The 25,922-nt window shown below is 39.8% G+C and overlaps 1 protein-coding gene across 1 annotated transcript in view; it reads left to right on the forward strand.

Annotated features, from left to right (window-relative positions):
* PXDN (peroxidasin) overlaps nucleotides 1-19,659 on the forward strand; it is a 152,719-nt gene extending 133,060 nt beyond the window's left edge. The window contains exons 20-23 of the mRNA XM_073336142.1: nucleotides 6,069-6,189; nucleotides 10,474-10,606; nucleotides 13,889-14,002; nucleotides 16,635-19,659. Coding sequence (XP_073192243.1) covers nucleotides 6,069-6,189; nucleotides 10,474-10,606; nucleotides 13,889-14,002; nucleotides 16,635-16,760 — 494 coding nt within the window. The 3' untranslated portion in view covers nucleotides 16,761-19,659. The remainder of the gene's footprint in view (nucleotides 1-6,068; nucleotides 6,190-10,473; nucleotides 10,607-13,888; nucleotides 14,003-16,634) is intronic.
* The last annotated feature ends 6,263 nt before the right edge of the window (nucleotides 19,660-25,922 follow it).

Consider the following 25,922-nt stretch of genomic DNA (forward strand, 5'->3'; position numbering starts at 1 on the left):
CAGGCAGGGATGTTAGACATTGAGATGGGGTTACTTTGACTCGGGTCTGTGCACTGCAGTGTGGACTCCAGAGCCCTAGATTCGAGCACAGGTCAGAAAATCCTTAACCTAGGGTTAAAATTCAGTGTAGACTCTTAAACCCATGAATAGGGTCCCTAGGTTGCATTGCTGTTTTGACATACCCTCAGATACTGTATAAGAAGATGACAGAACATTAGGCATGAAAACATGACAAATTGAGGTCAATGGCAAAATGACTATTTACTTCTTTGGAGCCAGGATTTCACCGCAGTTGCCTAGGGTATGTAGCATTCATCAGTATAATTTTCTAAGTTTCTAAATTTCTTTCCGAAATCTTATCTAAATCAGAAAATAGGGGTATCTGATGTGGTATCCTATCTCTACAGTGGCTCAATACCTGTTCTTTCATAGAAAGGTTCAAGAAACCCCATATTAGAATAACTTGTCCAGAGGAGACGTGTCTTCCTAATTCTTACCAGTTAGTGATTGGCATGTGCCCAGAAGCATAAGAGATTTCTCTCTTGTACATTTTTATCCTTTCTAAGACTGATGCAGGAAGGCATCCTTATTCAGGTAAACAATAAAACGTGCTTAAATCCCATTAAAATCAATGGAATTAAAGTACATGCTTTATTTTAAGCATGTAGATTATAGGTTTTTAGGCCAGAAGGGGCCGTTAGATTATCTAGTCTGTCCTCCAGTTTATAAAATTTCATCCAGTTACCCCTGCATTGTGCCCAATAACGTGTTTGAATCAAGCATATCTTCCAGAAACAAGACATGGAGATTCCACCACTTCCCTTGGTAGTTAGTTCCAGTGGCTGTCACTCTCACTGTTAAAATGTGTGCCTTATTTCTAATCTGAATTTATTTGGCTTTAACTTCTAGCTATTTGTTCTTGTTTTGCCTTTCTCTGCTAGATTTAAGTGACCTTTGGTACCTGGTATTTTCTCCCCAAGAAGGTACTTATATACTGTAATCGTCACATCTTAATCACCTTTTTGGATAAGCTTAAACAGATTGTTTTCTTTAAGTGACTCACTGTAAGGCATTTTCTTCAGCCCTCAAGTCAGATTTTAACTTTTCTCTTCACCTCCTCCAATTTTTCAGCATCCTTTTAAAATGTGAACATCAAAACTGTGTGCAGTATTCTAGTATCTGTCTCACAAATGCTGTACACGGAGGTAAAATGATCTCCTTACTCCTACTTTGGAACTCCTCTTCTATAGACATCCAAGGATTCCATTAGCAATCCCATTTGCCATAGCATTGCTCTGGGAGCTCATGCTGAGTTGCTCGTCAACTATGCACCCTAAATCTTTTTTCAGAGTCACTACTTCCCAGGAAATAGTCCCCCGTTCTGTAGGCAGAGTGATCATTCTTTGTTCCTCGATGTTTGACCTTCCATTTGGCTGTATTAAAAGGATTTTGGTTGAATGGGCCCACTTTCTTAAGCAATCCAGATCACTCTGTATGACTGCTCTTGCCTCGTTATTATTTACCACTTCTACAATTGATGTGTCGTTTGCAAATTATATCAGCAGTGATTTCATGTTTACTTCCAGGTCATTGATAAAAATGCTGGCCTAGTTTTGAAGCTTGTGGAACTTCACTAGAAACACCTTTATTTGGTGATGATTCCCCATAGACAACTACACTTTCAGATGTGTCATTCAACCAGTTCTTAATCCATTTAACATTTGCTTTATTGATATTAAAAAGTGCTAATTTTAATGAAAATGTTGTGCAATAACAAGTCAAATGTAATACAAAAGTTTTAAATATTTAAAGTTTTAAATATATAGTATCAATGAAACTTGTAATCATATCAAGAAATGAAATTAGGTTTGTTTGACAAGACTTGTTTTCCATAAAACCATTTTGACTGTCATTAATTGTATTTCCATCCTTCAGTTTTTTATTGATTGAATACCATATCATTTTTTCCATTATTTTGCCCAGGATTGTTATAAGGCTAACTGGCCTATAATGACTTGGGTCATCCTAGTTGCCCTTTTGAGTATTGGCACAACATTAGCATACTTAATTCAACAAGAGCCAAGAGGCTCTTGCTCTTCGACTTCAAAACCTATGCAATAAGTGCCTGTTATACTTTGGGTATTAGATTTAAGTGCTGCTAAATTCTGAAAAGTCACTTTGTAAAATTGTATTGCATTTCAATGATTTGCATAGCTGATTTGCTCAGTTTTCCAATTAAAAGCTGTTCTTGAGATTTTGACCTCTGCCCCAGTCAGGGGTGTTTAGGTTGTGACTCATCCTGCAGAAACCATAAGCAGTTCAGACTTGGCTCCTGGGCTTGACTATAACCCTTTCATTCTGTTACTAGATTCTCTGTCTCCAGTGTTGCAAACAGAGTGTTGGGTTAGTGCTCCAGCTTACTCCATTGCAATCCTAGCTTTTAAAACTGATTTGTGGTAGCAGTGAAGCAAAATTACTTTTCCATGTTCTCTCCTCTCCCTCCAAGGGAGGCTTTTATTTCCAGTTTTGTGTCCTACATGGGATGTCTTCCCATCCCTATCATGGGGAAGAAGGCCAAATGGAGCAAACTGAATGCAAGAAATGCTCTCCCTATGAAAAGACCCTCTTAGGAATCTCATAAATAAAGTGCGGCCATAATTTCTCCCAGCTCCCAATCCCTGCTGTACAAGGGGAAGTCTGGGTGGCTTATTGGGGGCCTCAGCATCCCTGCATTGCAACATCTCTGCTGCTAGTTAAAACTCCTCAAGAGGTGCCTCTGCAGGAGATGGGACTTGTCAAACCAGATTGTCTTCACTTATCAAAGACACTTCAGGGATAAGTCCAAAAATCCTCTTTGGCTCCCATAAGTCAAAATAAAACCTGAAAAGGCCAAATAACATGGGGGTTGTAGGGAGAGCCATAAAGCACTCCAGATTATTATATTCTTCCATTGTCATTTTGTTCCTCTCCAAAGATGAATACCTCTCTTTCTGATTACAACCCAGAGACGGAGAAGCATGAGAGGTTCTTTCCTCTAGAGATTTTGAATGTCTTGGGAAAAAAATGATCGTCACCACTGAAGTCCAGCCAGAGAAAGAGGAGAAGATAAAGCCAAGGACAAATATCTCCCTTCCAAAACTAGGACAGAATTTCCATCCCCTACATTCCATTTTCAGCGATCAATAGCAGAGGTCTCTACTAATCTCCACCACTACCCTGTCTCCTTTCATCCAATTCTACATCTGAGTTTATCTCTCGACATCTCTCTGTACATGGTGTTGTCTTGAACTGAACGTAGTTCAGAACTAACACAGAACTCCTTATCTTCCCTCCTGTTAATGCCACCACTATCATCCACATCTTATTCAGGTCATTCCATTTCTTCCACCTTGACATCTCCAAGATCTGTCCTTTTCTTGCTATCCCTAGTGCTCAATCTCTCATTCGGGACCTCATCTCTCTCCTCAAATACTGTAACATCTTCCTCTGTGGCCTCCCTTACACACGTCCCCCCTCAGTTCACACAAAATGCAGCCACTAAAGTCCTTTTCCTTCCCTGTGCATGGGAATGATTTGTAGGCATGGCTGGTGTGGCCAGTTTTGGCAGGAAATTTTTCTCATGTGTCGCAGACAACATGGATGAAAGTAGAAAGATGCTTAAGGGAGAAATGGACAAGTGGGCAATTGATGTTGGCTCTGTTGTCTGAGTGAATGTGGGGAGTGACAATCAAGGAGCTAACAGATCCAATAGATGGGGTGGGCTAAATGGTAAAGGGCCTAAAAAGGCAAAGACAAGGAGCTTGAGTCTGATGTATTAAAAAATTGGAAGCCAGATCAGTGTTCCCTCTAATTTTTCCCACCCATGTGCGGAATGAATTTTGTTATGTGCATTTTGTTATGTTATGGATGTGTGACACATCACATCCATATTGGTGCACATAACAAAATTCATGTGGCGGGGGTGGGGCTGAGAGGTTTGGAGTGTGGGAGGGGGCTCGATGCGGCGGGGTGAGGGTTCTGGTTGGGGGGGACAGGCTCTGGGGTGGGACCGGAGATAAGGGGCTCAGGGCTGGGGAAGAGGGTTGGGGTGCAGGGGGGGTGAGGGCTCCCGCTGGGGATGAGGGGTGTGAGGTGCAGTGGGGCTCCCTTGGGCTATGGTGGGGAGAGAGGACTCTCACTCTCCTTCCCCCGCCCCCTCTCCCCACAGTAGCACCTGGGCTGTGTGAGAGGGGAGAGATGCCTGTCCCCCGCCCACGGCAGGTCTGGGTCAGGATGGATTGGGGCAGGGAAAGGGGCGCCTGTCCCCCAGCTCTGGCACGTTCAAGGCTGGGCTGGGACACCTGTCCCCCGGCCACGGCACGTTCGGGGCTGGGCTGGGGACTGGAGGGGAGGGGCATCTCTCCCCCCTGCAGCCCTGAGCGCCTGCACGATGCTTGATAGGCAGCTGTGCGGCCACGCAGCTTAGAGGGAATTTAGAGCCAGATGCAAAGAAGAAAGTCATGTGTTTGGATCGATGAGCCAGGAAGATGATCCTTGCAGCAGTGCTTTGAATAGGTTGGAGCGGGAAATATATTCTTTCCTTGTTTTCCCCTAAGCCTCAACACCCAATGAAAAAGACACATGATAGTTATGAGAAGTGCAGTGTAAATATACCTTTATATAACTGATCAGTTCAGGAAAACATCATCTTTATTTATTTCCTTCCACCCTAAATGCCTGGGTCTGTGAATATTCAAATCATCTGTACATAGTCAGCTCAAATGTGGAGCATATTCAGGCACAGACAAATTGATCTGTTGGGATCAAAATACACTGCATTCATTTCAGAGTAGCATCCTGGGCAGAAAGGGCTTTAGCCAGTCCAGATGAAATTTATAAAGTTGCCACCTGATTCTCTATCAACAGTTTTACAAAGCTCTCTGAGACTGACCACCATTTCTTTGCAGAAGCATACTTCTGCAGGAAGGTGTACCACATGTAGGTCCCTGAGTAACCTGTGTTAATTTTAAGGAAAGGAGGGGAATCTTCTTCTTCTTCTCTTACATAGCTCTCACTCCTATTTTTTTCTTTGATGCTCATTGCTTCCCAGATATCTCGCACTGAGAGAGAGGTTATGACCTACAATGTAAAATTAGTTATCTGATTACTTCCTTCCTTTAGGTGCTTCTACAATGGCCTCTTTTGGTGGGCACGTCTACAGTTCACATAGTGGAATAAGAGATTAGTGTTAAGAAATGTATGTTTGGAATTGAGTATTTACTTTTAACTTTGCATGGTCTTATCTAGAGACAGAAAAGAAAGGGCATGCTATGTTCTGGAGCTTTATGGACAAATCTGAACGGCCTCCAGTATTTGCAGATATTTCAGACTTGGAGAGAGGTCATTTTGAGAAGGGAAATCACCATTTTTTTCCATTTTCTAGCTTCCAATGCTGGAACTCAAACCTGCGCTTTGAAAGTTCTTCTTTTGCATTATTAGTAACCAGAATTCTGATTTCAGAATCTTTTTAATAAAGAGAGATTCTGTAGGATCTATCTTGCTTTTTCATATTTCTGTTAACTGTGATAAGCCAATAGAAGCAAAAAGTAGTTTAAAAACTTGTCATTGAATAGATACAAGAAGATCTGATGAATGCCATTTTTGTTTAAAGAAAAGGAGTACTTGTGGCACTCCTTTTCTTTTTGCGAATACAGACTAACACGGCTGTTACTCTGAAACCTGTCATTTTTGTTTAGCACCTTTTCAGAGTATAACTACACTATAAACAAAATTGTAGACTTCATGAAGCAGATATAGATCTGAATTGTACAAGGAGGTGTGAAGATCTGATAATTTATGGAAGAGGTGAACATAGTTAAAGGAAAAATAATTTTTTTAAAAAATCACAAGATTTAATTAAAAGAAAAGAAAAGAAAAACTTCCATAAGACGCCATATTGGACGAAAGAGGATTTAATTTTGTAGTTTTTTTAAAAAAATACATATATATAATTATTTACAATTATTATTGTCATAAAACTATCAATTTATAGTTTAATTTCCAACATATAATTTGTTGTCTTATTTCAGACTGTAGAACTAGAGGGCAGTTTAATGCATTTTCATATCACTTCCGGGGAAGACGTTCTCTTGATTATAGCTTTCAGGAGGACAAGCCCTTAAAGAAAATGAAAATGCCCAAAACAGTGAGGTAAGGATTTTGTACTAAGATATGAAAAAGGGGTGTTTTGTTTTGTTTTGTTTTTGTGTAAGGTGGAGGAAAATGGAATATTTTCTGCAAATGCACATGAGGTTCTTGCAGTCTCCAGTCCAGTCTGGGATTGATGCCTTTCACTCTGATGCTTCTAAATGTGAAAAGCAAAATTGAATGCTACAGTTTGTTGCCAACTTCAGGTCCTGTTTCTGCTTTGGTTTATCTTCCAGCTCTAATTTTTCTAAGACCTTCAACATGTGAAACAATAACACTTAAACCCCCAGTCTTGTCTGTTTTCCTCAGAAGAAACATGAAATGTTAAGGAAAAGCAGCAGAAAATTTGGGTTCTTACTGCATCCATCAATAACGGCATCTGTTTGCCTGGAAAATGCCCACACTCCGCTGTCCCCAAAGTGATACAAGCAGGGACTACAGATAATATTTGCCCCACCTCAATGTCTAGGAACTTGCTTAGAAGCCAGAGCAGGGCAAATATTGGGGCAGTAGCATTGAAATCAGTAATAATGGGCTAGATTCTCTCATGCCAAGATCCATTCAGTGCGGGAATCGGGGAGAGAAGAGTTTTGGTTATGGCTTCTTGATTGTGCTAGTATAAGTTACACCAGCGTAGGGTCTGCTCTGGTTTATGAAAAATGGGTACTGTAGGGGACCCTATGCTAGCTGTGAACTGGCGGAGTAGAGATGGGCTCTTCTCCATCCAGATGTGCCCTTTCCCTGCCCTGACACACACCTTACTCCAATTGGTGTAGGAAGCAGTGTCGCCTGTTTTATGATATCAAGTGTCCCCTTCCAGAGGAATTCTCAAACCAGCAGTAACAGCCAGATTCTAGTCCAGCATCTGGAACTTGGAAAGGGAGAATCTGTCCTAGTGGGTTCATATCTCCAGATCTACAAGAAAGGAGGGTCTTCAGGCCCTTGCATAATAAGATTCCATCTTGTCTCCTTTTTGTCTAGAAACTGTGTTCCTTGTGTCCCAGGTACTCTGTGATTTAGATATTAAGCTGAGAATTAAGAATACTATATTCTTCAGGCATAACTCTCTCTGAAATGCTATAACAGCCCAGACAGTGTCTCAAGAATCTCACCCTCATAGGGACCTTTTGAGGATGAAAAATTATTATAACTAGTGCAGCAATAGAGGACGTCATCTGCTCACTCCCACAGAGATGCTGGAATGCTCTCAGATTCTGAAAGAGTCTGAAAGAAACAAGCTTTTACATACATTTTGTCACAGACTATTTGTGTGTATATGTATAAACCTAAGACATTGTGTCTTTCTCAACCAGAGCCCCAAAACAGTTGGGACAAAATTATTCTGACTACCAAAATCTATACCAGAGTATAACCGATTCTGTTACACATTAATGCTCTCTCCAAACAATGCTTAAGACTCCGTACACTCCTTTTGTTTTTTTCATCACCACAAACGTAAGGACTACCAGACTGTAGCTTTCACAGAACTGGTTTATGAATCTGAAATATCCAGTTACATGTTTACAAGGTAGGCTAGTATGTATGAAGGGCCTTGCACTTTAGCTAATACAACATTCTGCTATGAAGAGCTCATTTTAAAAGTTAAATTCTGATCAAGCCACTGTTCTGGGCCCTTCGATTCATTTCATTCGCAAGCTTGAAAGTGAGTGAGCCAAGAGAGTGATCCCAGCCTTCTCCAGGACCACCCTCCTCCCTCAGGGTCAGTTGGAAGCTCTTCTTATGAAACGAAAATACTGGGTAGGACAAAATGTGTAGTGTGACCACACTTTGGGTATATAGTGTATAGTTGTATGCCAACTTGATCAACTCTTATATAACATGAACAAAGTATAGACAGGAATTTGCAGTGTATTTATTTATTTGATTTTTATAACCACGAAAAAGTGCCTATCCCTAGTTCTCAGTTCCCTTGACAATCTCTTTAAATATATATAACATACACATTAAATAAACTATCTTTCCTCAATTGCTGCCAGAACATAAAATTGTGGCCCCAGCAAATAACTAACAAAAATGTAATTGCTCCAACAGAATATCCACTAGTGTTCTTTTCCATTTTCTAGCCCAATAAATTCCCCCCATTCCTGAGCCAGGGAGAAAAGGTGGGCTTGCATAGGCTTCTTGAGGATAATAAATTAGGGATGTTCTGGGGATCAGATTCCAAAAGTATAGAACCCTTAAGAAGAATGTGTCCCACCATCACCTTTTATTTTATATCAATATGGCTCTAGCTCAGGTCCTTTTACTGACCATAATTGTGTAAATATGACTTGAGGAGAAAGGGTTAAAAATGTAATCCAGCAATAGTTTGGTATAGAGACCTCTTGCTATGTTATAATAAGATACAAAGAAAAAAAATCCTTGAAGTAAAAGTTGCATCTTGACTTAATGAGTCCAGCATACTCCAGTGTCCTAATAATAGTGTTACGCACTGACAAGAACCTCGAGTGCTATATAGACTCAAGATGAAGATAGTCCCTGCCTCCAAAGAATTTATAATCTAGAAGGCAAAGAGATGTCAGGATATGCTTGGAAGCTCATATAAGGTAACAATTCAGAGGATGTTTACTTGGCTTACTTCGTGTGAGTATTATGAAATGAGTGAACTGGAAGGCTTCAATGGTGACTCAATCAGACAAATTTGAGCCTCTGCTGGCAAATTTTGCATGAGTAAAATGCAAGACTATGCACAAAAAATCATGTGTTCTTACGGCAAACAAAACATTTTATTGCTGCTTCTATCTGTCTGATGAATTATAAACAACAGTGAACAAAATTCATGTGTGGAATAACTCCACTGAGATCAATGAAGCTACACCAGGAGTGAATTTGTTGCACAACATTTCAGCCATTTTAACAACTTATATATATATAAGTTATATATATATAACAACACTAAAAAATCAAAGTAGGAGTAGGAATCAAAAATGCTCAACAAACACTGTAACTTTCATTTTGACTGTTACAAGTTGTTCTGAAGTAGCAGTGTATTGTAGATTATGGTTCTCCTTCCCAAGTGAACTTTTACCAACTTTTCCAAATTTCTGTAGCATAAACAATAATATACAGGCAAAAGTTCTTTGTCACATATTTATAAAGTTATAAAGAAGTTAAGTCCCATAAAAATTAAAGTCAAAAGAAAACATCAGTTTCTCCTACCCTGGTAACAAAGAGAATCTTTTGAACTTTTACAGTTAGAACAGAAATATCAATAGGAAGGAATTTCCCAGATTGATAAGTGAGAGATGTAGAAATTACATATACAGGTAGGATGCAAGGGCTGTATTCATACTTGATGTAAAAAATGGTTTAATAATTAATACTATCTCTATTTTTACTCAATGTTATATGAAATCTATTTAGATGATATGATTAATACTGAATATGTCCATTTTCTCTGATGACTTTACACAATATTTTCATTGAAGATTGAACTGATTAAAAAGATTTTGGAATGTAAGTCTGCCAGATGTCAATTGCAATAGGCAAGTGGCTCTAAATTATTCTGTACTGTGAAAGCACTGTTGACTTCAAATGCTTATTAAATTGGAAACAGGCAAGTAAACCAACTTTTTCCATTTTCAAAGACTGAGGTTTTAAGCATAGATGCTTTTTCTGATGACTATTCATGGGAAGAAACTTTAAAGTGAGTCCAAACACAATGCTGATTACAATAAAATCAGCAAAAAGAAAAGGAGTACTTGTGGCACCTTAGAGACTAACCAATTTATTTGAGCATAAGCTTTCGTGAGCTACAGCACTTGTGAGCTGCAGCTCACAAAAGCTTATGCTCAAATAATTGGTTAGTCTCTAAGGTGCCACAAGTACTTCTTTTCTTTTTGCGAATACAGACTAACCAATAAATCAGTAGTATTCTTTCACTCTGGATTATTGTTGGATGTTTAGCTTAACTGCTTCACTGGTTCTTTTCTCTGTGAATAGTAGGCACTGCCATGAAAATGGTATTGACTAACAACTTTTTCTGTCCCCTAACATAGTAGACATAACACTTTTAAGACTGATGCATTCTGTCCTCAAACTTCCTGTCCCTGATGGTATAAGGAGTAATACATTAATCTACCTGATCCTGAGCCCATATCCTGCTACAATGGCACTGGTGTTCTGTTGTGCTTCATAAAACTCATACAAGCAGCTGCCTACACTTAATTTATTCAAACTTTACATTTTAGATAGCCCCTATGCAAATAGCCTGTCTATTGAAAATGTGTTGGGTGAATATCCTAATCTATTTTCCTCTTGTTGCAGTTCTACAAAACAGGGTAAACATTTTAATAATGCCACTTCAGCATCTGATGAACATATAAAATTACCTGTGGTGAATGAGTTCAGAGAATTTGTTTTAGAAATGCAAAAGACCATTACAGGTCTCAGAAATCAGGTAAGAAGATGTAATGAATATTTTCTAATCTTAAATTTAATTAAAATCATTTTAAACTTTAAACAGCATATTTACAAAGAATATTGATCCTTCCCTTGCATTCCTCAATCCAAAATTTATTTTGTAATCTTTTGACAAAATGGAACACAGAGCATAGTGTACATATTGTTGTTTATTTTTGCATATTTTGTTAATCTTATTTAAAACAAAGATTATACAGTTTGTCTTTGTTGATTTCTGTCACCAAAAGCTTGTGTAAGCAATGCATTCCATGTATGTAAGAAACTGTTCATGGAATTAGCTTTTTCCTTCATGCTTTTATAGTGTTTAAGACCTGGAATTTATTGAATCTGGGTTTATGGTGTGCATCTGAGTAAAATCTGTTGATTGAGCCATATCTGTGATAAACTCTGCAATTGTTATGAAATAATGTGGTATGTGCCAATTGCAATTGTAAATAATTATACCCAGGATTCAGATCTTTTTTTAAAAGACTTTTACAGTGACATAAATTAAATCTCTTAATAATCAGACTTACTAAACTAGCCATAATAGTAGCCACTTAAAAAAGTTAATATTTATGCACAACATCTTTTACATATCAGAGAACTCCCTAAGTTGGTCATAAGGATAGAAGTTCCTTCAAAAGTACTCCACATTAAATGTATTGGGCATGTTAGTTATTTCTAAGCATATATTTGTCTGGACTATAGTTTTACCTCCCTGTTCGCAGGTGCAATTTACACCCACAATGTGTATCTACAACCTAGGTAATTCAGCTACTCAAACTTGGAGTTGAATGACCAAAATTCAGGTACAAATTACACTGCAAAAGGAAGTCCACCCATTTGGAATTTTCACTTTATTATATCACAAGCATGATATAGTTTAGTTTATATATATAGTTTAGGTCTAAATCAGAACTCCAGATCTGAACATCTTACAGCTTTGGACAAGTTTGGATTTGGATCTGAACTGTACATACAGCCTTAGATAATTTGTAAATTGGAGCCCAAAAAGTATAAGTTCAGATGACTTTGGTGTATATTTTCAACCTTACTGTCTTCATTCTACATGCAAGTGTAGTCTCTAAGGATGAGTATATATTTCCCAATAAATGTATAAACTCTTCTTTTGTAATACAAAAATTGGTATGGAAGAGGTTTGGACTCATGTAAATGGACCTTCTTATCTCAAACTCTGGCAAATTAAAATTGCCGTAAGGAAGGTCTCATATTTCCATCAGTAGAACTGGCTGCGCAATTGTTCTCCAAAATGTAAACATTAATTTGGAAAAATAAAACCACTCTTGGCCATTTATGGTTTAACTTTGATTTAATATTTTGTATCAGTAATTACTTTTACACTCACAAAAACACTCTCTAGCCAGTAGCAAGTTACCATCATCCAGTTTAGTTGTTGCATTAGTTCCTGGAGCACCCAACTAAAACTTTAAAAAAATCCTCTGAAAATTAAAATGTTCTCTTTAGATGGTAATTTAATCTTTATTATAAAAGATACTTGTTAATAAGTACATCTTAATGTAAGAGTTATAACTTTGGCATGTGGCTGCAATACTGAGGAAACCAGAATTATGATGCAACTGTCATTCAGGAGCAAACTACCCTTTTGAGAGAGAATACTATGGGCTGGCCAAGCTGCATTCAGCATTTCCATTCCCCAAACGAGAGACTGTCTTTTGGGCTGGTTCTACTACTGGTGCAGTTAAGGGTTTGTCTACACTGCACAAATCGTTTGGTGGCGAGTAGTGTATATACACTGCACGCAGCCTAGCACAGGTATAAACAGTCGATTGTGAGGCACTGCTTAGGCAGGTAGAGTACAGACATGCCAGAACCTTAGCGAATGGTTCTCTACACCCCCAAGCAGTGCCTCTGCCATCTACATTGCTGTTTTACACTGCTGGAGCCTTTCCCCATCACCGGAGCCTTTCCCCATCACCAGAGCTTTTCACTGACAAGTGTACCTAAACATTGCATGTGGACGCAGCATGTTTTTCACTGCAGCATATAGCTACACGTATAGTGCTGGTATCCTACATGCCGCTGCCAGTGTGGATAAGGCCTAAAAGATACCTGGATGGGCTCTAAGTTGTGCCCTTCTATCTATGGTTCCAAAGGATCATTCTAACAGCTGAGTATTGCTGCAGTGCATGGGCTTTCCAGGTATACTCCCCTGCCTTAGGTAGACAGGTAAACTAGTTTTATGGCTCCTCTGCATCATTAGAATGGTCACAGAAGTCAATAAGAGTGGAGAAGTTACAAATGCTTTCAAAGTAGCCATTTATTCAGTATTCTTCAGTTGAATAATCTAATCTTCCTTTTCCTTATGGCAGTCTTATGAGTTTAGTATTCTCTCTCTAAATTTGTCATCTTTTTTTGTTTGATGCTCATGTGGTTGTAGGTGTATATATCAAGGGTAAGAAAGAAAATATCTTTGTGGTTAGACTTCTCTTGCGGAGACTCTTTCTATATGTGTTGCTTGCCTCCAGCCTTTTAGTTTTTCAGCAGTTATACTAACTGAGTAGAGCTGACCAGAAAAGGGGAATCCCTTTCTGCATTTTTGAGGAAAAGTTTTGTCCCCAAAGTGGGACAAAACGTCAAAACTATACAAATTTTAATGGAAAGGGATTTCAAGAAAAGTCCATTTAGAAAGAACCAAAATGGAATATTTTGCCTTCCCAGCTGCTCTCAGGGAATGTTCTTGTTGTTTCTGCTTGTGAAATAGACATGAGCCTTCTAGTCTGGTGACCAGAGAGGCAGAAAACCCAGTCGCATTGCCTCCCTGCCAACCCCAGAGCTTCAGGAGGCGCTGTGCCTCTCCAGTCCCCCAGCGCTGGGGGGAAAGTGGATGGCTGGAAACCCAGGCTCTGTGCCTCTCCATCACCTGGAGTTGGGAATGTGGGGGGGAAGCAGAGTGTCCTGGCTCTGGGCTTCTCCAGCCCCTGGATCTGCGGGGTGGAGAGGCAGAACTCCTGAGGGTTGTGCCTCTCTATCTCCTGGAACTGGGGAGAGTCAGAGCGGCCTGTGCTCTGCTGTGTTTCAGCAAAAGTTTTGCTAAATCTGTAATAGATGAAGTGAAACATTTCACCACGCCAAGTCTCCATTATATCTGACCAGATCTAAAACTGAGTAATCAGCCAGATGAATCACATGAATGTTGTTAGGGGATTGTATATAAGGTTAAGGAGAGAGTACGTACCTTAAGCAGGAAAAGCTTTACTTTGGTTCAGTTAATAACTTACGTATTTTCCGTCTTCAGATAAAGAAACTGGAATCACGTCTCAGTAGAACTGATTGCACTGATGAAAAGGGTAAATCACACTCCAACAATGAAACCTGGAAAAGGGACCCTTGTACTATGTGTGAATGCAAAGTGAGTATGCTGGACTTCATTTTCAGTGTTTAAGACATATTGTGATTTGTTTTTGAGATGCAGCCTCTGACGATGTTGTACCCACAATTTTGTAGGTTCTCGTCATTGTTGATTCAAGATGTATCTGCAGTTAGTTGCTGGGGAAATTGACGCCATTCAGACATCCATCAATCTAACAGTACTTACAAAACTAATAATTAGACATCTACATAACCTAATTTCCATCATTTGGCTGGTGCTAAATTGTACTTGCAAAATTGTGGGTAAAAAGGGGGAGGCCCAGAAGAAGCCTTTCCAAAAGCAGCCTCTTAAAAAACGTAAAAATTGGTAAAAGCTCATATACCAAAATGTTAATACTTCCCTTGTTTTTTTACCTTTAGTGAAAGAAATAAAATAATGTAATGTAGGAAGAAAAAAACTTTGGCTTTGTGGGATCCCTGAACTTTATGAGTGAACTTTAGATGATAAATCAATATATAACCTTTAAATTGTATTATTAATTATGTTTAGTTTGGTAATGCCTAAGGACCAAGCAAGAATATAGCCCCATTGTGCTAAGTGCTATACAAACACACAATAGAAGATAAGAACTTACAGTCTAAATCAGGGGTGGGCAAACGTTTTGGCCCGAGGGCCACATCTGGGAAGAGAAATTGTATGAATGGCATGAATGCTCACAAAATTGGGGTTGGGGTATGGGAGGGGGTGAGGGCTCCAGGGTGGGGCCAGAAATGAGGGGTTCAGAGTGTGAGGGGGGGGTCCGGGCTGGGGCGGGGGAATGGGGTGAGGACTCCTGCTGTGGGTGCAGGCTCTGGGGTGGGGTTAGGGATGAGGGGTTTGGAGTGCAGGAGGGTGTTCTGGGCTGGGATCGAGGTGTTCTGAGGCCAGGAGGGGGATTAGGGCTGGGGGCACGGGGAGAAGTTCCGAGGTGCAGGCTCCGGGCAGCGCTTACCTCAAGCATCTCCCGGAAGCAGAGGCATGTCCTTTCTCTGGTTCCTAAGTGAGGCATAGCCCGGTGGCTCTGCACGCTGACCCGTCCACAGGCACCACTCCTGCAGCTCCCATTGACTACGGTTCCCCGCCAATGGGAGCTGCAGGGGAGGCGCTTGGGTCGGGGGCAGTGTGCAGAGCAGAGGTCCCTGGCTGCCCCTATGTGTAGGAGCTGAAAAGAAGGCCATGCCTCTGCTTCCGGGAGACGCATGGCGCAGCCCCCGACCCTGCTCCCTGGCTGGAGGGCCAGAGTGGGTCAAGCCCCACTCCCCAGTGGGAGATCGAGGGCCAGATTAAAACAGCCAGTGAGCCAGATGTGGCCCACGGGCCGTAGTTTTCCCACCCCTGGTCTAAACAGGCAAGACAGACACATGGTGGGATAAAGGAGTATAACACACAAGCAGAGTTGTTAATAATATGCAGCACAAGATCATAGAATCGTAGGCCTGGAAGGGACCTTGAGAGGTCATCTAGTCCAGTCCCTGGCACTCATGATAGAGCTAAGTATTATCTAGACCATCCTTGGCAGGTATTTGTGTATCCTGCTCTTAAAAATCTCCAATGATGGAGATTCCACAACCTCCCTAGGCAATTTATCCCAGTGCTTAACCACCATGACAGATACAAAGTTTTTCCTAATGTTCAACCTAAACTGCCCTTGGTGCAATTGAAGCCTATTGCTTCTTGTCCTATCCTCAGAGGTTAAGGAGAATAATTTTTCTCCCTCCTCCTTATAACAATCTTTTATGTACTTGAAAACTGTTATCAAGTTCCCTCAGTCTTCTCTTCTCCAGAATAAACAAACCCAATTTTTTCAATCTTCCCTTGTAGGTCATTTTTTTTAGACCTTTAATAATTTTTGTTGCTCTTCTCTGGACTTTCTCCAGTTAGTCCACATCCTTCCCGAAATGTGGCACCCAGAACTGGACACAATACTCCAGTTGAGGCCTAATCAGCACGAAGTACAGTGGAAGAATTACTTCTTGTGTCTTGCTTACAACACTCCTGCTAATACATCCCAGAATAATGGTCGCTTTTTTTACAACAGTGTTATACTATTGACTCATATTTAGCTTGTGATCCACTATGACCCTCAGATCCCTTTCCACAGCACTCCTTCCTAGGCAGTCATTTCCCATTTTGTATGTGTGCAACTGATTGTTCCTTTCTAAGTGGAGTACTTTGCATTTGTCCTTATTGAATTTAAACCTATTTCATGTTAGTTCCATAGGTTTTTTAGACGGGTTTGGTTAAGAAGTGATAAGCTACATGGAAAAAAAAAGTGAAAGGAGAGAGGACATTGAAAGGAAGTGTAAGTGAGAGGAGCAAGGTAGGGGAGAAGAGGATAGGAGGGACAGGTATGGACTGACACTTAAGAGATGAGACTGTGAGAGAGGGGAAGAAAGAGTGTTAGAGCAAACTGCCATTAAAAAAGTTGCCATACAAGGTGCTTTCTTCTAGATGCCAATTTTAAAAAACCTCTCAAAACAAACGATGATACATTCAGAATTTGTCCCAGTACCCAAAACCTTAGAAAGAATGTCTGGGAATGCATTCCTGAATAATGTAAATACCATATATTTTATTCTGTAGCGAAAGCTAAATAACATGTTAAACTGTTGTTATATTTGTGCTAATACAGGTTGGTCAGATTACCTGTTTTGTAGAATCATGTCCACCAACCGATTGCTCTACACCAGTGAAGGTCAAAGGAGTTTGCTGTCCAGTCTGCTTAAAACAAACTATTAGCAATGAAAAGAAGCCATAAATCTCCTCTAAGAATTTCAGATGTGTCCTCTTCAAATCATAACGATGCCTGCTGATGGCAAATACAGGTAACCAGAAGCTTAAAACAACAGCAAGAAATCAAGATTTTACATGACAACATTCTAATGGTGCTGTAACAGTATAAGATGACATATTTTATTATTTGCCCATAAAAAGAAAACAACAATGCAAAAATGTTGAAAGGGAAATAAACAGGTGAAGATAATCTTGTGTTAAGATTCTCAGGTTAGACAAACGGAATCTGGTGCTACTTCAAAAGGACACTGTCAAGTAGTTTTAGGCACCCAAGCTGATTTACCTTAAAATGTTTACATTATAAAATCAGAACATCTCCCATTTATGAGAAATAAGCACAATATAAATATTTACTTTTTCTTTTAAAATATTTACTTTTTCAGTATCAGTATGACTTGATGTTCAGTGCTCTACTAATAAAGTCAGAAGAGGAAAAGCTAAACTAAAAGCTTCATAAAAACTATGTTCAGAGCCGTGCTAATACAAGGCCAATTTCTGCAAGCCATCTGTGCATTTGGATTGCTCAGTCAATTATGCCGGTATAGAGACAATGAAGTTAAAAAAAAAAAAATCAAATTGGTTGCATTTCAACCTCTCTTTAATAGAAGAGGAAAATTAATCAGTGTTTGACAAATTGAAGAGCATAAAATTACTAGGGAAAGAGAAACAAAACATCAAATTTCTAGGAAGGTAGTAAAACAATGTGTATTACAAAAAGTGTTTGACAGTGTTCCTTGAATGTTATTCCTCACTTTAGGAAGCAGTACATGACTCATAAGTAGCCTTTGATATTAAAATTAATATAATAATTTTTGTCAAAACATATGTAATTGCTTGGCTACTTTTTAGATTCATTTATTTTAAATCAGTGTAAAGTGACCATCCAAAGTCCAGTTTGCAAGCATGCTTCTCTCCATCTCAGACGTGCTCACATGTATAGTTACTAAGGCCCTGTTTTGAAAATGTGAAAACGTCACATGCCATTTTGCATACAAAGATAGCTACTGATCCATTGTACATATTGTCAGTAGACATGTGTTCCTGAGTATATTATGGCACTGATTGTTTATGAAAGAACAATCAAAATGAAGCATTTACCATTAATTGTGGATTGACTACTCCTTTCTGTTTTTTTCTGACAAGGTATTTCAGTTTATAGGTTTTCTCCATTTTTCAGCTAGTACATGCATACTTATAGCTGAGTCCCTTTGTATGACTCATGTTAAAATGATCCTCCAATGAACTTTACTGCTCACATAATTCATTTTTTAGCACTATAGAATATATGTCTATGTCAGTGCAGTGTATGTGTTAGCACACCAATTTTTCACCTTTTTAACAGCCATATATTACGTTCAGTGAAAGACAACTATCATACCTCATTTTACAGTTTTGTTTTTCATTTCTAGTGCATCTTCTGAAAAAATCCCTAATTTCCTACAGTTCAGGGCTCAGTCCTGCAGTCCTAATGCAGAACTCCTACTGAAGTTATTGAATTCTCTGGATTCTGAGTTAATTGTTAGGATTTAGGAATCAGGGATTTAGGATTAATGAAATCTGCACAAATGTAAAAATTAGAGAGACAAAGTGGGTGAGGTAATATCTTTTTACTGGACCAACTTCTGTTGGTGAGAGAGACCAGCAACATGTAAACTTGTAAGTCTTTTCAAATTATGTAAAGACTTAATTTGCATAGTAAATCACATTTGCGTGTAATAGCTAATCTATAGCAACAGTGCCATTTCCACTATAATATTTTGGCACATAATTTCCCTGGTTAGTAGCTTTAATGTTCTATAATTTGATAAACTACATACTATGACACTGCTTTCAAACTTTGGTATATATTACAAACTTACTACAATAACTTGTTTGACAGTGTAGTAAGAGTAATATGTACATGTGAGTGGTGTGTTAAGCAAAGATGTATATTAGAGGTACATGAGGTACTACCATTTATATTTTGAAGAATATTTCAATTGATTTTTATATATAACGTTTTGACTTATATAACCTGTTTTAATGTTTTTTAGAAACTGTGTGGAAAGCATGTTTGAGTATCCTATGTTATCTAGGGCTTCACATTCCTTCCCCTTTTTCGATACTCTAGTACTGTGTTCTGTTTTCTTGAGAGTCCAAATCACACAGTCACCCCTGAAGCCCTATGCACATAGAACTCCCATTGATCTACAATAAGAATTCCTCAAGAGAAAGGCTTGCAGAAACAAATCAAATATCATAATTTAAGTATGTATATGGTTATGTAGACCAGTAAAAAAGGTGCTTCCAATGGATTATTAATTTCATACTTCGCCCCAAGTTTATATGAATTAAATATCCTTAGAATTTCAGATTGTAGCAGAAGAGCTTTTCCATTTATACACTATATAACAGTATCATGTATCTCATTCCTCCGCTCCCTGCCACAGAATAAAGTGAATATCTGTTGTTCTTTGTTCAGTGTTTACTCATACAGTATATAAAAAGATTCTGGAATAACTCTTGAAATGCTTATACCACTGTCATCCTGAGTTATTTTCTATAAACATAAAACAAAGAAAAAGCAGATCTTCACCAACAATTTTAAATGTAATAAGCTATCAAGAATTGTATAAATTTACTTTTATTACAGTGTCTACAGATTCAGCACCCATATTAACATTTCTAAAACAGTAACCAATGGCTGGATGATCATTTCCTCAGTATCCACTGTGAGAATATTGTTGTAATATGTTGCAAATTGTTCATATTTATTTACTTTTTAAAACTGTTACCAATAGCAGTCTTTGTTATTTTTATTGTAATCAGTAAATTTACCAAAGAACTGTTTGCACTGTGTAATGAATGCTTCTCAGTTGAAATAAATGGGCTACATTTCCTAATATTCTACCTGTTAATTTCTTGAAGCTACAGTGTGTATGTTTTTTATTGAACGGCCAGTCCAATGATTTCCTCAAAGGAGCTTAGTATTAACCCTCCATATCTGACACTAGAATGATCAATTAGTGGGATAAATAAATGTCACTTTAATAAAGTTATAGCTTTGTATTTAGGTGGTGAAAGTATATATTTACTATTTACTCCTTGCAGGGAGGGAGGACAGAGGGTAAAAACAGAATCAGAGAAGGAATTAGTTATTAGCAGCTGGACACTTTACAGCTTCCCAGTCTAGTCCTTTCTCAGGAAAAAAAATTGAAAGCTTTTTTGATATTAACCTTTTTTCACCCTAAGTAAATTGCACAGAGACTCTAAGGACACTTGGAGGCCACATATCACTTACCCATGCCTCATTCCAGCCCAATTCCTTCAGTCTCTCTACCACCTTCAAAATGAGTGCACTGTCACTTTTCTATCCCCCTCTTCTACAATTAGAAGAGGTTTCCTCCCATTCCACAAAGGGGTAGTCAGGCTCATACTGCTTGTTAGCAGCTGGCTGCTGCTACACCACTGAGCTTCTGTGGATGCCACGCCAGGAAGTCCTGCTTCTGGCCTCCGCTACAAGTGCATGCCATTTTCCTTTTGTTACTTTTTGGGCTGTGGTAGAACATGTTTGTCACTGAGAAGGGCAGTTGGGGTAGAGCAGGATTAGGACTTAATGGAGACAAGAGTCATGACCCATGCATGTGCATCCGACGAAGTGGATAGTCACCCACGAAAGCTTATTGCTCCAATACATCTGTTAGTCTATAAGGTACTACAGGACTCTTTGCCGCTAGGTATTGTGATGGGACAAGGCCAGATGGCTATAGAAAAGTAGTGGGAGAAGGGTTGCTTGGAGGGTCACAGAGGGTCTCTGAGGCTTGCGAAATCCACCAGGAAACGCGGGACCCAAGTAGTATTCCTCTGGGTGCTCTCCTTCAGGCATGCATTCACCTCCCTATGCCTTTGGTCAGAGATGTTTGGTAACAATGCCCATTCAGCCGACTCATGCGCCCTGCACATCTTCATGCCCGGTAGTGAGGCTATATAGGTCTGTGTGGGTAAACCACCTCAGTTCCTTCTCAATTGGCTTTGGCCTGAGACAAAGCATCGAGCATGCCCACTCTGCTGTGTTCATTAGATAGTAGTTAGCTATTTTGAGATTTCTCTTGTTTGTGTTTTTCCCCATTTCTGGCATAATTTTTGGACACTTATTATGATATGACAGGATTCCCAGGCTTTAAACATTGCTCTTCCTTCCAGAAATCCTTCTCAATTAGCAATGGAAACTCTAGGTGTCTTAAGCACTTGCAGGATACAGCTTGAGAGTACATAGGTAAAATCTGTTCTTCGTTTAAAAGCAGATCCCATAATAATAGGGAGCTAAAATTCAAACTCTGCATAATAGAGCAAGCCCTGAAACCAGTTTATGACCAAAGCACCAAGAACCCTCCCGTATGTAGTGTCCCATCTACTTCTGGATCCTGGTTACCAAGAACTTTTATGGGTAAGACTGTTGCTATCCCATCCTTTGCTGGGTCCCAGTCATCGAGAGCAATAAGGGTTCAGACGACCATTACCCCATTTTCCTCGAGGTCCTGATTACTGAGCTTTGAGGGATGAGAGGGCTACATCTGCACCTGCATTACCAACCATCAAAAAGAGCACAACTATTAGATCTCCTTTAAAGAGGTCTCAGTCACTGGAGACCTGAGACCCCAAGAGCAGTGTTACTGAGGCGTCAGTTGTGTTCAGTACTGTGACGGTATCTAAGGTTTCTAAGAGACATGTGTCTATGAAAAAAGAACCAGTACCGAATACCTTCTCTGCCACACCTGGTCACAGCCTTGTTAGCAGACATTCTATGACAAAGATCAGCACCATCTTGCTATTTGGTATCCTTGATATGTTTTTCAGCACCCCTGGCTGCTCCATCTGAGTCTACGTTTGCACAGGCTCATCTGACCATGTGTAGTAGCCAGTTATTCACCCTTGGTATTGATATTGACCTCCATTGTTCTTCCAGGACCACAGGATTTCCAGTACTCAAGAGATCTATTTTTACCCAGTGAACCAGAGTCTCCTGTACTGTCAGGTTCTATGCATCTCTCGGTACTGAGATTCTCTTGGTCACCGACAGCACCTCTCTCGTCAAGACCCCCCAATTCACCAACTTCTACCATCCCAGGAGAGCACTTATCACCTCCCATGGAGAGATTCTGCTTGTGACTCACAACTCTCAGTGCAGGGAGATCATGTTTATTCAGTGGCACATTACTCTCCTCCAGCCTTTTGGGATAACTGACAGTGGCTATCTCCTCTTATGCCTTATGGTCCACCACAGTGGCCTTATTGGGCCCAGAGTTCCCCCTGCAGGGAGCACAGAGATTCTTGCTCTCCCATACCTTCCTTCCCTCCTCACCAGCCAGAACCAAATAGAGGAGACCTTTGAAGAACAAGAGGCAAGGGCTGATAAGGGCTGATGGTCATACTTCATATGAATATTTCATTGTCATTGCTGAATGAGTTTATAATGCCTCTACCACCTTCCATATCAGATGACTTCAGGCAATTCCAGGAGTTGATTAAGTTAATCACAGATATGCTTCAGATTCACCCTGAGGAAGACCAGGATTCCCATCATAAACTCCTGGGCATTTTACACATCTCAGCTTCGGCATGTGTGGCACTCCCAATTAATAGGGCTTTTCTGCAGCCAGCCAAGACAATCTGGCAAACTCCCACTACGACAGCCACCTCCATGCAAGTTTTTCATTAAGAAGTACTATGTCCAATCCAAGGATTCCAATTTTTTATTTATACACCCAGCACTGAATTCTTTGGTTGTGGATTCAGTGAATGAACATGGGTGGCTGTACACCACCCATGGTACCCCATATAATAAGGACCAGAAGTGTCTTGATCTTTTCGGTCACAAGAGCTACTCCCCTGAGAGATTACAATTAAGGGTACTGAATCATCAAGTTCTCTTGTCAACATATGACTATCTGAATTATAACAAATTTAATACTTTTTTGGACATTTACAAGTGGAGCACTGTGAGCAATTCAAGAACGTCATTGCAGGCCTCAGATACAGCAGATACTGCAGCTCAGTCTGTTTCCACTGTTATGGTGTTGTGAGGTGCATCTTGGCTACAGCTGTCGGGACTCCCTAGGGAAGTGCAGAGTACTGCTGAGGACTTTCCTTTTTGAAGGTCACAATTTTGTTTAGAGTCTACAGATGACTTCCTTTACTCCTTGAACGACTTGAGGGCCACACACTGACCCTTGGGATCTATATGGCTGCAAATAAAAGAAAGTTTAGCACTTCTCAGAGATCTCGCCCAGACCATTAATCTACTTCCAGAGGCCACCAAACCCACTGGCCAAGAGGCCTAGATATTCAGAAAAGAAGGGTTGGGGAACTGGGAGTTTTAATGGCAGATCCCACCCCCATTTACAGTGTTCTTCAGGGAAAAGGTCTCTTTATGACCACATCCTAAGTTTTTACCTAATATATCCTCTGAATTTCATATTAACCAAACCATTCATCTCCCATTCCCCCCGCCCCCCAAACAGCATCAGACTAGGCAGGAAGCTGCCTTCCATATGCTGGATGTCAGGAGGGTACTAGACTTCTATTTGGAAAGAACCAAACTATTCAGAAAGTCTCCCAGGCTGTTTGCTTCAATTGCAGATGGATCCACAATCCTCCCAGAGATTTTCAAGGTTGATCTCTGGTTGTATCATTTTATGTTATGATTCTGTCAGGATTAGAAAACATGCCTTATGGTGACAGACTCAAGGAGCTCAGTTTATTTAGCTTCACAAAGAGAAGATTAAGTCTATAAGTACCTAAATGGGAAACACATATTTAATAATGGGCTCTTCAATCTAGCAGAGAAAGATATGACGCAATCCAGTGCCTGGAAGTTGAATCTAGACAAAATCAGACTGGAAATAAGGTGTAAATTTATAATGGTGAGAGTAATTAATCATTGGAACAATTTACCAAAGGGTCTTGGTGGATTCTCCATCACAGACTAGAGGATGACAACGGTCCCTTCTGGACTTGCACTCCAGGAATCTATGAAAACTCAACCTTCTTCTAGACTGCTAGACTATTTTACAAGGCTGCAGTCTACTTCCATGGCATTACTCAAGAATGCTCCATTTGAGTTTTGCAAGTTGGCAACCTGGACTTCCATTCATACTTTTTCCAAGTAATATGCCTTGCTACATGCCTCTAAAGTAGATGCTGTGGCTGGCAATACAGTTCTGTTCTCTATATTAGATTCTGTTCTGAAGCTCCATCTTCTTTGTGGGGATACTGCTTGGGAATCACCTGAAATGGAGCACCCATAAGGATACTACTTGAAGAGGAAGGAGAGGTTATTCAGCTTTTGCAGTAACTGGAGTTCTTTGAGAAGTGTGTCCCTATGGGACCCTCCTTTCTCTCTACTTCAGATTTTCTGCTGCGGGGCTTCATGGTAGAGAAGGAACTGGCTGGTCGTCATCCATGGAGCCCTATATATCCTTGCCACAGGGCATATATGGGGTGCATGCATGGACCACACAAGCACCACTACCAAAAATCTCTGATCAAAGACAAAGGAAGCTCACATGCACTTGAAGTAGAGCACCCATAGGGACACATCTGACAAAGAACTCTAGTTACTGCACAAGGTGAGTAACCCCTCCTTCTTGTATATTAGCTATAGTTTAGTGAAGCTACTTGAAGTAATGAAAGCAGCAGGTAGTATCTATATAAGGCTTTGCTAGTTCTGTTTCTAACTTGGCTTTTTTCATATCTTTTGGATTAGATATAGGGTACCATACTGTCAAAGGCAAATGTGAGCCTCACACGATCCTATTGGGCAATACTGTCACAGCTGAGATGAACTGAGGCTCCCTATAAATATATGTATGTGTGTGTACACACACACACATATAAAATGTATGTGTATTAAATAATATATTTCATGAATGAAAAGTGGGAGGGAGCTGTTTGCAGAGTGTTTTATATGAAACTCCCTCAGCTCTGGAATTCAATTCCCCTTTGGTCCAGCACCGCCTGGATTTGTTATCCTTCAGGTCATACTGCAAAGCCCATCTTTGTTCCCAGACATTTGGAGAAGGTGGTTTATGGGGAGGGATGAGCAATTTCGAATCCATTAGGCTAGTTGGCTATCCCTTCTTATATACAGTGTAGACTTTGAGTGTCAAATTGAAATGAAGATGCAAAGAAGCCAAACTAATATGTCACTGAAATATGCCTTCCCCCCCACCCCCCAAATCTTGACAGAGAATATTCAACCATCCTTCTTTAAAATGCATCTATTTAAGGCAGACCTGAACAGTATTTTTTGTCTTCACCTTAGGAGAGAATTGGTGTGGCAAAGTTTTGGGATACCCTGATCTAGTTAATTATATGTTTGACTTGTGGTTTTCTTCGCAGATACACTCAATTTCTCTTCATAATCTAATAGGGACCAAGTGTTTGAACTTCAGTAGAAGGCAAGTTAATAAATAAATACATAAAAGGGGAGAACCTACTACCTCCAAGAAAACCTTTAATAATAGCATAGTTCATAAATACATTAACGAACTTCGTGCCTTCACTACAGTAATATATTCACCAAAATAAAGTTTCAAATCTAGGGGACAAATTGTTTGTTTAATGTGTAATTCTATTACTGTGCTTTAGTATTCATCACTGAGTCTCGCTCTTTTGGTAACTTGTCATGATTGTAAAATAGAGGGAGCCTTGCTTAGAAGCTTTTGCTTCCATAAATGTCTTTGTGTTTGGCTAAGCTGGAATACTGCCAGGGTTCCACAGAGTTAATTGCCATCTTTAATAACAGGGGTTTCAAAAGCTTCAATCATTTAGGACAAAACTTTCTGGCTGCTACTAATAGAATATTTTGGGAAGGATTAAATTAGATTTGAAGTACTCTGGGCTAATTGATTTATTCCTGTTGTTTAACTTCATGCAAGGATCGGCTGGCTGCCTTTTATCGGCTGGCTGCCACGATCGCCAGAGTTGCCTTTTATGGAATGACTACCCACTCCACACACACAACAGCTTAAAAAAAAAAAAAAAGCCTTGCATTGTAAAATGATATGCTGATAGAGTGCTCTGTCATTATAAGATCTAAAAACACTTTACATAAATTGTCTTCAATCACCCTTGCAAGTTATACTCA

This window comes from Lepidochelys kempii, chromosome 3 (genome assembly GCF_965140265.1).
Source record: "Lepidochelys kempii isolate rLepKem1 chromosome 3, rLepKem1.hap2, whole genome shotgun sequence".
NCBI classification, from domain to species: Eukaryota; Metazoa; Chordata; order Testudines; family Cheloniidae; genus Lepidochelys; species Lepidochelys kempii.